At 51.4% G+C, this 12,140-nt stretch overlaps 3 protein-coding genes across 3 annotated transcripts; 1 reads left to right on the forward strand and 2 right to left on the reverse strand.

The window, feature by feature from the left end:
- Positions 1 to 84: 84 nt before the first annotated feature.
- On the reverse strand, positions 85 to 1,134 carry LTHEOB_76 (RTA-like protein; the record flags this gene model as incomplete). Its single annotated transcript, XM_035516983.1, has 2 exons — positions 85 to 856; positions 911 to 1,134. 2 exons carry the CDS (start codon positions 1,132 to 1,134, stop codon positions 85 to 87), a joined length of 996 nt encoding a protein of 331 aa, XP_035372078.1.
- Positions 1,135 to 3,588: 2,454 nt separating this feature from the next.
- Positions 3,589 to 5,707, forward strand: LTHEOB_77 (uncharacterized protein; the record flags this gene model as incomplete). Its single annotated transcript, XM_035517094.1, has 7 exons — positions 3,589 to 4,142; positions 4,353 to 4,413; positions 4,466 to 4,649; positions 4,703 to 4,864; positions 4,917 to 4,958; positions 5,044 to 5,241; positions 5,304 to 5,707. 7 exons carry the CDS (start codon positions 3,589 to 3,591, stop codon positions 5,705 to 5,707), a joined length of 1,605 nt encoding a protein of 534 aa, XP_035372079.1.
- A 1,974-nt stretch (positions 5,708 to 7,681) lies between these two features.
- LTHEOB_78 (alcohol dehydrogenase) lies at positions 7,682 to 11,710 on the reverse strand (the record flags this gene model as incomplete). Its single annotated transcript, XM_035517205.1, has 10 exons — positions 7,682 to 8,686; positions 8,737 to 9,521; positions 9,570 to 9,682; positions 10,132 to 10,185; positions 10,413 to 10,635; positions 10,689 to 11,021; positions 11,071 to 11,160; positions 11,222 to 11,329; positions 11,382 to 11,467; positions 11,532 to 11,710. 10 exons carry the CDS (start codon positions 11,708 to 11,710, stop codon positions 7,682 to 7,684), a joined length of 2,976 nt encoding a protein of 991 aa, XP_035372080.1.
- Positions 11,711 to 12,140: the final 430 nt, after the last annotated feature.

A 12,140-nucleotide genomic window follows, 5' to 3' on the forward strand; every position in this document is an offset into this window, starting at 1 on the left:
AACACAGTCACTCGACCATTTTAGTCATTATTCAGTTATCCATTCCCAGAGATCCGTAATGAGGGTTGCCCAGAAAAGCATGCTTCAGACGCTGGAGTCCTCATTTTTCGATTCAGCCGTCTGCTCCGGCTTGGGATCAGCCTCATACAAGCTCGCGTCGGCGGCGAGCAACATTCCCAACCTCGTCGCGACCTGAAGGACCGACAACAAAGCCAGCAAGGAAAAGAAGACAGGGAAAACTAGGATGGGAGTGTATTTCGCGAGATATGCGTTGCTGTAGAAGAGGAAGATGATTTCCGACCCGTCCCAGAAAGCCAGGAACGTCCTGACGACACCATATCCGAAGAGTGAAAAAGCGAGGGCGAAAATCCAGGCTTTCAGTGAAGAGGAAGCCTGGCTGCAATGGCTGACAGCGAAGAGCATCTTCGTTATGCCACCGAGTGCTAGGATGAGCCAGGTAGTCTCCAGACCTTTGGACACCTCTATGTATTTGGGGCGTAAGAGGTCCTTGAGCAGTTCAACGTACCAAAAGCGCGAAATTGCGTCGTCTTCTGACTCGATTTCACGTTGCTTAAGGATGTTTTTGACATCTACAATCATCATGGCCAAGTATATGATAACAAATATCGTGAAAAGAGTCATGGAAAGCTTCGTAGCTCGGTTCCATGTTTCAGACGGAGAATTTCGCAGGCGGTCCAGCCCCTGGCAAATGGGTCCTAACACGGTGGATAGAAGGAGCGAGACGGGGATCCAGTGGAAAACTGCCTGTGCGATTGCGAGTTTGAAATCGTCGGCCGCTGTATCAATGAAAGGACACCAGAGGACCAAAAAGACGGCGAAGCGGAACGTCGCATAGCTGGATCAGGTTAGCTGTGGGGAGATTGGACGGCAAAGACCCAGGAGATCTTACAATAGCCAGAGGGAAATTGCCAGGCCAAAATTATGCCATCGGACAACTCGGAATTTGCGCTCGATCTTCCGTTGAGACACCAGCCACCAAATGGCAATAATGAAAAGACCGGCGATTTCAATGCAGTCGAGCGAAATCATGGCCTGCGCCAAAGGCGACGACAGCATGGCGAAACATTTCCAATTCGATGTGTAGAAAACTGAATCTTGGTCTGTAAAGGCCATTGCGGGTGTGGCCTCGGGAATGATCCTTGAAAAGAAGCTAAGGGATCATCCCGCCGAGAAATGGAAGCTATATAGAATACTAGTCGAGCCTGAGCGAGACCGTATCACGCCGCCATCTCGTATTGGCGATGGCGCCACACTTTAAGCGAGGTGGCACGGCCACAAGGTTTCGGTGATGCCGTTGGCCGTATATCGCATTACGGCGACGAAGGAATGCTGAGGAAGCTTGGCGGTGCTACGAGCGCGGGACGAAGAGGGTCGGGCTAGTCGCATTGGAGCTTATCCGGCCGCGGGTGGATCCTATCGGTCGACTGGAAGAGCCGCAAGAGCTTGTCTGGACCCACCCAATACGGTTCATCGGGTATGCGGGTTGACTGTGGCTTGAGAACGGAGTATGGCCACGAGAGATATGTAGTAACAGCTCAGCCACCACCGGCACTAATATTCAGATGAAGCAGAGCCGATAGCCCTCCGCGCTTCGCCTCCACTGTCGCTTTCACTCTAAACTCCATGAGGTTTGCCACCTTCCCAATCTAGAAATCTGCCAAGAACCGTCCCTGTCTAATGCACTAGGTGAGACGGAATTTTTCTACTTTCAGGTTTCGGAACACTTCACTTCGTGGTTGGTGGACGACCTCGCCGTGCATGATCCAGCTTCAACCGAAGATACAACTGCATCGCAGTACTTTTCATGATCTTGACTGTCCTTGGGCCCGCGGAATCTGACAGAACCATGTTGGAAAAACTGGAAAGAGTTGCTACTGGTGTCGGACTCGGGCCCTAGCCAGACTACAACCATCTGGGTTTTACTGTAAATGCAGCCCATCTGCTGTACTTGTTTGTTTCGCTCAGTCACATCGTTCTGGTTGATGCACATCGAGTCGATCCACAGCACACGATGCTTGTCGCGGTAGCGGAGGTTCCTCAAAGCCAACTCGAGATTCTCAGTTGCTTGGAATTGCCGCCCATTAACCGTGATTGATTTCCGTTTCGAAGAAGTGCCCCATACGTATGATAGAGCTTCATATTGGTTAGACTCGCTTCTGCTCAGCGTGCTGTTACAGAGCACACAAAAAATGTCGGAATGCTTTTCTTTCGCCGGAAGCAATACCACGAGCCGAATAGCTGATGGGTACGCTAGTAAGCCGGGGTAGGGGTAAGGATTTGGGGACGTGACAACAGTGGTCCTCGTGTCTGCTTGGGCTCTCATTCGGGTCATTTCTTGAAGAGCCAAGTCCCGGATCCCCTCTCGGCACGAACTTCGCATCGCCCGGACTTGCTTGCACCATACTATACAGTAAGGGGTATCTTTCTTATCCCGCCCAACCAAAGGCATTGTTCCACTCATCGTGAACCAAAGTTTCGCTGCATTGTGAGCTGCCCAGTGGACATCATTAGCGTCGTTATCATCATCGATCTTTCTCCTGATGGCCGCTCTACGTCCCAATTCGTCTCCGTAATATCCTTCTGGCTTAAGGGTCATGTTCCAGTGTTCGTCGAAATCAGATGTCCTGACAAGCTGAGTTGGTCTCTCAGTTTCAACTCCTTCCCAGCATGGTTCTATCTGGGTAAGGGTATCAAGCAGTCTGTGAACCACATCCTCGGATGCAATATTAATCAGCGCGGTCGAAGTTGACATTGGCAGAATTGGGGTATCGTCCAGGTGACCGACAATAGAAAACGTGTTGCATACAGCTTGAGCAACGTAATGCTTTCCTGATGACCACTGGGTCAACTGAGTAAGCGGCAAAATGACGTAGTGAGATGGATCGACGCGGTTGCCTGGAATGGAACAAGGCTTTGCAACACATCAGCTTTCGTTTTTCACATTCGTTGACCTCAAAAACTCCGTAACTACCCGAGTCGCCTGCAAATTGAAACAAATCAGGCATGTTTATCGGGTCAGCCTCACGAGTCGCTTGGAGCGCTTGCTGCAAGTACACGTAGCCTGTTCGTTTAGAGTAGATTATGCATCACGGTCGCGTAAAGCCATCCAATGAGTTACGTTGGCAATGCATGAAATAATCACACCTGCCTGACGTCGCAAAACGGTTTCCATTGTGGCATGGCAAAAATGCGTGTGCTGCCTCATGACGTGGCGACGCAGCTGCATATGTGAGGTAACTCAACCGACCCTCACAAACCTTGCCTCTATAGCGTGCCACGAAACAAGTCTTCCAATAATCTGCGGAAGCTCCATCGTCAGGGCCTGTATCCGAAACCTCGACTGGGTGAGCATAAAAGCCTGCGTGGGCCACACGATTACCACTTCCAAACGCAACTACCTTCCACAGTCAACAGAGTATCATTTTCCCCATGGCAAATTTTCAAAGTATGATGACAGCTCCACTTTTTGAGGATTTCGTCGGAGGATTCAATCTGGGACATCATCATGGTGTATCAGTCGAAGGGGACGCAACCACACCTCCGAACTATGGTACGAAATGTGCCACAATGACCCTCTACGAGGGCCCCCAAAAGTGCCTTTGTTGCATCAACTGGGTTGAGGAATACCCCGAGGACATCAAGGAAGCCGCCGAAGAAACATCAGATGCCAAGAGCCACGCCATCCTCTGTCGAGTGAAGAAGAGTCACGGAAAAGCAAGGAAGCCCCTAGAGTTAGATTCGATTGTAATCCAGAGCCCGCTTCTTAAGTCAACCCTTGGAGACGTTTTCGCGAACTACCCCGGCATCACCACGACCCTGAAAGAAGTCACCTTTAACGAGCCTTTTTGGGAGTTCTTCTACCGCTGGGACGCTCTCAACGAAGCCCAGGAACATCAGGGGACTGATGCTCAGGAGCACACTCGCCTCTTATTGGACACCTTGAGCAATCAACTTGGTGCCGTTCACCGTGTTGCCCAAGACCTTCTTCAGAACAACGTGATTACGTATGACTATTTGTGGACGTTGTTCCCACCTGGGACTCTGGTTTATTCTCGCATCTTTGATCGGGACTGCTTTTTGGAGGTCAAAAGCACTCAGTATCACGATGGAATGGCCAAGAGGTACGAATTGTGTTGCAGGTACATCGAATGGAACGGCACGATGTTCGGCTGGATGACCAAATTAATCGGAATACAGCCGTTCTCTGGAACTCAGTCAATCCAGGATCTGGCAATTTATCCGGTCTCGTCTCACAAAGCATTGGACGATGTTCGATTGAAACTGCTGGAGAGAGGGCGCAAATTTGTCTCTCTAAGTGGATGCCACCATAGGGCTTACCGCGGTCCTATGAGACTATTCGGCACACCATCCTCCATCTCAGGAGTCGTTCATGTGTGTATTCTCAATGACCCCTGGAGATCTTATTTGCTAACCGGATGCCTAGATTAACGAGCGGATCGTCGTCGACGCCGAGACGTGCGCGAAGCACGCACTCTCACCTTCTGACAGCTTGGACCCAATCAAGGGATACGACGACGGTCTGCAACGTGTAGAAGACTTTCCAGACCGTATCCTAATCCTATGTAGCCCAACTGTGATAGCGTATGGCTTGAAATGCAAGGAATGGGGTAAGTTGAATGAAAACTTTTGTAAATATCGTCCAGTCACTGACTTCTAGCAGGCCGCGTAGATGTGAGCGGCATATCCGATATAGTGTGGAACAAGGATGCCTTTTCCAGTCTTGTGTTGGCGGAAGAGACCAAGCGACTCGTTGCATCGTTCGTGCGAACACAAATGGCACACAGTCGTTCTCCGGACTTTGACGACATTATCGAAGGCAAAGGTATGTCCAAAACTCGTGTTCTTAGAGAGACCTCTCTAATGCTTTCTGAAAGGACAGGGAATGGTGTTCTTGCTTACGGGGGAGCCCGGAGTGGGTAAAACGCTCACCGCCGAGACGGGTTTGTGCTGATCCAATCCCTCTCGTCTGAAGATAAAATTTGCTGAAATGGATAACTACAGTTGCCGAAGAAATGCGCACTCCTTTGTATATGGTGAGCGCGGGCGAGCTGGGAATATCTTGCAATGAAGTAGAGAAGGAGCTCACGAAGATCCTTGACTTGGCATGTCGGTGGAATGCTATCCTACTGCTGGATGAAAGCGACGTGTTCCTCGAGCAGCGCGATTCTCAGAACCTCCAGCGGAACCAGCTTGTGTCAGGTAGGCCATCAAACTCCTCCCATGCTCCATCGTATATATTTGCTGACTAGGACCTGTCTTAGTCTTCCTCCGAATGCTCGAATATTACCGCGGCACAATGTTTCTCACAACGAATCGTCTGTCCGTCTTTGACGTCGCATTCCAGTCCCGGATCCACCTTACACTCCACTACCCCGAGCTTGACCATGCATCGCGACGGAACGTCTGGGCTCTGCTACTCCAGCGCGTGCGAAACTCATCCGTCTCTAGTGAGGAGCTCGACGCTGTTGCCCAGGAGCCGATGAACGGAAGACAGATCAAGAACGCGGTGAAGGCGGCCCAGCTGATCGCTGCAGACGAGGGCACCGCCTTGACCCTGAATCACATAAACTTTGCGCTCAGAGTCATGCGCAACCCGGAAAATCCGAGAGGGATACGTCTACCGAGGGTCATCCTAAATGTCTTGGCCTATTTTGGCTTATTTTAATACTCTTGTCACACGTCTTGATGTCTTAGTGCGTAATACTTAGCATGGTATCAAAAAGGACTTCGATAGTAACGTGAGTAATGCACGAACGGAGAGCTCAAGATGGCAACAAAGTAGTGATAGATTGCTGACAAACAAATCCTGGCAACTCGAGGGCTGAGTGGTCTAGTTCGACAATGGGCAAGGTCTCGTAATAACCATGTAATGCATGGACCATGCATCACGTGGGCACCAATCCATCGGACTTTACTTCGGTGCATTAACTAGAGGAGTTATTCCATCTCGTTACACACACCCAGGAGCGCGAAGGTCTATCAATTTCTATTGAGCTGAACACCCACCTAGAGTAGACGACTAGTTCGATCTGGTTGTGATTGGGGTACACTAGAATTGGAGATTACCAGCACATACAAATGCTAGGGGTCTGCTCTAGTCTGATTAGTCTCAACCTAGATAGCTACGCTACACCACCTACTACACGCGGGGCGGTCATCATCGTTACGTTCATCGTCACCAACACGTCGCTCCTCAGCCGCTACACCAATAGCCTAGCAGGACATCCATTACACTCCTACACCATCAGATTCCTTTCCACTCCCACTATGATACAGTTGAAGCCCCATCCAGCGCCCATGCATCGCCGAGACCCATTTTTGCCTCTCCCACCGGTCACCCCAACCACCGCGCCCGGCGCCGACTTTACGACGAAATGCTCAGTAGAAGTATAGTTCAGATGGCTCCGTCTCTGTGGAGCGTCGCTTCTCAAAAGGCCGCGTAGCCAACCGTCGATGCGTTGAGGTACTGCACGCGGTCCATTTTCTTCACCTGGTCGATCAACGCTTTGCCGTACTAATAGTGCAGAAGGCGCTCGAGCTCTAGTTGTCACATATTTTAGCTACTGTGTTCCGCAAGGCGGTAATCTCGAAACGAAAGGAGATGTTACAAACTGTGGCCGAAGCCACCTGCCTTGCTCCTCCCCGCCGCTTCATCATCATCATCGTTGTGCAGATCCCTTTCGCTCAACTGCATGGCCGAGTCCCTTATTGTCTCATCATCGTCCTCTGCGCACTCCAGGAATTCATGGAAATTCTCCATCATCCATATCTTGTCCTGTCCTACTTCGGCAGGATGAAACCCATCTCGTCGCCGGCGACGATGGCGTCAATGACAGATATCAGATCCAGGCGGGCGTCGTCCACCGGGAAGATTGTCTCTTCACGCGGAGCGAAGTTCTCGGTGATTGTAAGAGGAGTGGGGGCTTGAGGGTCCCGCACGGACGTGTGCGTAGATGGTATTGATGATTTGTTGTCAGGAAATATTACTCGGATGTAAAGGGGGTTGCCTCACGGGGTTAAAGGCAGCTTAGGATTTGCCACCAGTATCTTAAACCTTGGAAGATGTGCCTTCGAGCTAAACATTAATCCTTGTGATGGCAGTGGTGAGAGCGTCATGATGTGTCGAGGAGACGGCGGATTTGTAACGAAACACACAGAGATTCATCTTGAAGCTCAGCAGACAACTCAATAGCTGATGGGTTAAATGCGGTTACGAAGCTTGAAATGAGTTCGCTACAACTTCTGACGTCGCAAACATGATGTTTACTGATCACAAACGCTCCCTTCGGCAACGAAGCTATGTCGCATCTGATTAGTGATCCGCAGAAGGCCGCGGCAGGCGAGCTATCCGTTTAGCCTACCCCAGTTAAACCAATCGAAAGTTTAAAAATCGACTAGGCAGTCGGATGTTCCGTTCAAAGGGAGGGTATCCCGCTCACCGCTCGGAAAACCCGGTGATGGCTCCCGCCAATTCTTGCTTGGGCTAGCTCTGATTTTGAAGTTCTCGGAGCGCTCACAACTACGGGGTGGGCTGACAACAAAGAGTGGGCAGCCTATTCATCCATTCACGATACATATGTGAACAAAAGCAGCCGGACCAGAGCGTCAAATAAAACTGACTTGTTGCAATGCAGAATTTCTACAAGCCACTATTGAGAAGATTTCGTATAACGTCATCCGCATCAGGTTGATAGTTGGTATTGAGCCCAGAACCACCCATGTCCGCATCTTCGCCAGGACCCAGGAAGTAGGAGAGAATATCAGCAGAGGTGAACGAATCGTCTAGTGTTCCGTAGTAGTCAGTGGCCGCAAAATCACCCCCTGTGAGTCCGTCCCCAAACTGAGGCGACGGGAGGACATTCGGCGCTGTACCCAAATTCATCCAATCCACTGGTTGCCCTTGAATCAAATTAGATACGAGTCCCACATCCGCCTGTGAGCCCACGAGCGCGTTGTTGCTCCGCACCGGGCCGAGCTTATCGGTAAACCGCCGCATCGTTGCCGTCGAGATACGATCTAACACGCCGCGGCTCCTGGTCGCCTCCGGCCAATACTCGCCCATCGCGCTCAGGACATCGGATGACGCTTTGAGGGAACGCATTAGACAATCGAAGTTTGCTTCGTCCGCAACCCCCTGTGGCGTCCAGACGCAATAAAACATGACCATCACGCACACGAAAAGCGAATGGGTGCTGCTCCAGCCAAAATGCAGCGCCTTGGTGGTGTATAGCCGGTGGTAGAGCTTGCTGCACTCCATCGCGCTCGCAAAGCACTCGCGGACGGAAGCTTTGTCAGGATGTTGGAAACGCGGGCTCGGACGCAGGATGAGCATGACGAGCTCGTGGTATTTGATCTCGCAGAGGATATTCATGTGGTATTGCGGGATCCCTTCCGGATGGCGGGGGATGTCGGCTTTCCATTTTCGCAGCCGGTCCAGGATGTCCGCTTTCCAGCTTTCTACGTCGGTGATGGCCGGTTGGGTGTACGGTGGATACTGTCGGTCGACGCAGTACAGGACGCATTTAGTTTCCGAGTTGAGCCGGGCGAGCTTGAAGAGGTGGATTGCGGTCGTCATGTTTGTGAGGGTACCGGTCTGCTGGTGTGGTTGCTGGTGGAGGTCGCTGTCGTTGATATCGAGTGGTAACTAAACCTGTAAGCCTCAGCTGCAACTTTATTTGGGGAGGACATGCCTACTCTTAGTTCGCACTGCTCATCCATCACACCTATCGGTCTCCCCATTAGAGTGCTTAGGAGGCGGTCGATTGTGTAAATGCTCCAGAATGTCCGGGTGCGCATTTGCTTTTCAAAAGTAGTGAACTTATCGTTTGGAACCTCCCGCTGCAAGCCGAGCTCGATTGATAATGCCAACCCATGGTAGTGAAGAAGCCACAAGCTGAGCCCAGACGATGGATTGTTAAGAGTATACATCTGAAGAAGTAAGATGCACTGGAGTCCACCAAGCGATGTGGCCTGGACCGTGCTATCGAGACGATCGATCGCAGATGCGTAGTAGCCCTCGGCAGAGAGCATTACCTTTGCCTTTCGTGACTGGATGGTAGCTCCTATAGCGAGAACCATGAAGACTTGGAATTCAAGCACCGGTCCAACGTTGATGCCATCATACATTGTTTGAATGGTTTGCAGGTGTATCTTCTCATGCAGGAATGGAAATTGCAGATGCACGCTGTCGAAGTATGCCTGCGACAGCCATCGCGCATGCTTCTCATCGGGGGGTAGTTCTCTCGGTTGGACGAGCAGCAGATCGGGAGGAATTGAGAGGCCGTCGTCTGCTACGGGATCCGGAGTGGATGGTCTTTCAATCTGGATCCTCTTTCCAAGCCCGGCTAGGACGAATCTCATGAAGAACAAGCCGCTGGACGGGCCCAGGTAGCGGAGATCCGCACCTGCCGATATGGAAACCAGCCCGATCTGATCCGATATCGTCTGAAGAGATGCATCTTCCTGGATAGGATTGTTGTCTGATAGTAATGAGAGAGGATCACTGTAATTGTCTTTCGAAAACATACCACGTGAACTGTTGGTTCTCGAGTCTGGTCCGGCGCTCAAATCGATGTTTGGAAGATGATCTCTGATGATGGACTCCAGCCACTCTACCCTGGCCTCCAATTCGTTCACGTAACTGACGGCCGCACAGTTAATCTCCGCTTATTTCGAACACGCGATCGAAAATTCACCTTCGTGGGATTTCACGTGCCGTGCCTCCGCCTACACATTGCGCCCCTACCTTTTGACACGCGCCACATGCGGGCAACCGAGTATCGCACTATGGGCCTTTAGTGGTTATTCTTTGCGTATCAGACTTGATAGGTAATCATTGATCAGGGTGGGGGGATTTGCCGGGAAAAAAGACCTACACGGATCTTCCGTTTCTGACAACGGATGCACGCCGCGCCAATTCGTGATCGTATTCTCGTTGGTCGTTGGTTCGAGACTGAGGCTGGGGGTCCTCTACCTAGCGGCTCTGTGCCGCTCTGCATGTTGTTTACAGCCTGATGACGAGAAGGGACAAATAGGTGAAGGCCGATTGAGCGTTTCCCCCGTTTTCATCCAGGTAGATACTGCGCTCACCGCACAGCCGCTTTGTCAGCCAGATCCTTGGAAAGGTGGAAATTGCGGGGAGAGCTGGGGCGAATGTTCAGACGCGGGGGTGGGGATGAGTAATCAGCAAAGCATAAGCATAGCTCGACCGGCCGTTACCGATATTGGCTTAGCATGAATGCTTCTGCCGAATTACTGGCGCTGACACACTGCCGGTTGTATGATGCCTTGCGAAACGAGGGAGAACGCTGAGCTCATATTCCATCAACTATCTATCCTCTGGAGCTGCTGCACAGAAGCTGTGGATTTACTCCATCGTCAACACACCCCTGAACCTGACCTTGCCGCTCAGCATGTGGTCCATAGCCTCCTGCGCCTTGCTGAGTGGGAACTTCTCGATCATGCACTTCACACCGTGTATGCGTGCAAACTCGATGGTTTCTTCCGAGTCGAGAGCATGTCCGGACGGCCACCCATGAACAGAGATCCCCTTCAAGATCATCGGCACGGTGTTGAGCACAACGTCACCAACCGCTGAACCATAGTCAGTAGTGTTTGCGCCATGATGCGGGCTGTTGTAAACTTACGTGCAATGATCAGAACTTTGCCACCTGCAGCACAACCATTGACAAGCTGGCCGATGATCTCGGGGTTTGGCGCGGTCGCAACAATCAGATCCGCGCCACCGAGCTTCTGCAGAGCTTCGATGGTATCCTCCTTGCTGGCATCGATATAGTCTGTGGCGCCGAGCTTGAGTGCAAAGTCTTTCTTTCTGTCGTCGCGGGACAACGCAACGGTGCGATAGCCCATTTTCCGAGAAAACTGCAGGGCCAAGTGTCCGAGACCTCCGAGTCCTTGGATTGCAACGATGCTGCCGGGGACGACCTGCATTTTCCTGATGCCGTTGAAGACGGTCACGCCTGGCAGTAGGATTAGACACCAGTGGTCGCAATATTAGTTCAAACTTACCAGCGCAGAGCAACGGCGCGGCCTCCGCCGGATCGATGTCCGTTGGGATGCGGACGACAGCTTCAGAGCGTAGAAGACAATATTCGGCATCTGCCACAAATCAACGGTCAGATTTCCAGTCTCAATCATGACCTGGAGAACGAAGACGTACATCCGCCATCGTGCGAGACTCCATTGACCACTTCATTGTCACACATCTGGAAGAGACCGCGATTGCACTGCCTGCATATGCCGTCATGTCCACCGTGCCAAGGCCCACCTACACTATGTCAGCCCCGGGACATACGCGAAGAAGGACTTGAGAGACATACCAACGCGATCCCCAATCTTCCACTTCTTCTCACCTGGGCCCAAGGCAACAACAGTACCAATCACTTCGTGACCTGGGATTCGCGGGCTAGAAAATGGATTAGAATCTGAGTGTAGACAACAGGTCGATGGGAATAGAACAAAAGACTCACGGTTGGCCAAAGGTGCCCGTGCGAACAGCTTCATCAGTGTGGCAAACACCACAAACGATGACCTTGATCAAGACTTGCCCCTCGGAAGGTTCCTTGAGTGGCACATCTTTGATCGTAAGCGGCTCATTGGCCTTCTCGACGACAGCGGCCTTGAAGGTCTGGGGAAGTTTGGAAGACATTTCAGACAATGTTTGTTGAAGCTGATGTTTCGGTCATTTTTGAACTTCATGGAACAGCTTTATATATGGAGTAGCATTCGGTGAGCCCTGAACGCGACTTGTAGTAAAGATATCGCGGGTGTGGAGGTGCCGCCAGTATGCTGCAGATGGCGGGGTGTGGCGTCCCGAAGCCAGTCGAATCCGGGAAAGTTCAATGCGGAGTTTCCGTCTCTTGTTCGGAAAGGCCCGCTGTCGATAGGATTCTTAGCGCGATATCTGCCCACTTTGTCCACCTTTCTACCGCGCTGATTGGGTTAACAAGGATTTAGTGGACGGTTGGGCCGATCATTGAGGCCTCTTGCATGCTCAACCGGTAGAATTGATGCATACGATAAGTGGCCAGACCTCTTTGAGTCTCTGAACAACAAAACGGATTTTGTTGTGGCCAATC

The sequence above is a fragment of the Lasiodiplodia theobromae genome (assembly GCF_012971845.1).
Source record: "Lasiodiplodia theobromae strain AM2As chromosome Unknown scaffold_1, whole genome shotgun sequence".
In the NCBI taxonomy this organism is placed as follows: domain Eukaryota; kingdom Fungi; phylum Ascomycota; class Dothideomycetes; order Botryosphaeriales; family Botryosphaeriaceae; genus Lasiodiplodia; species Lasiodiplodia theobromae.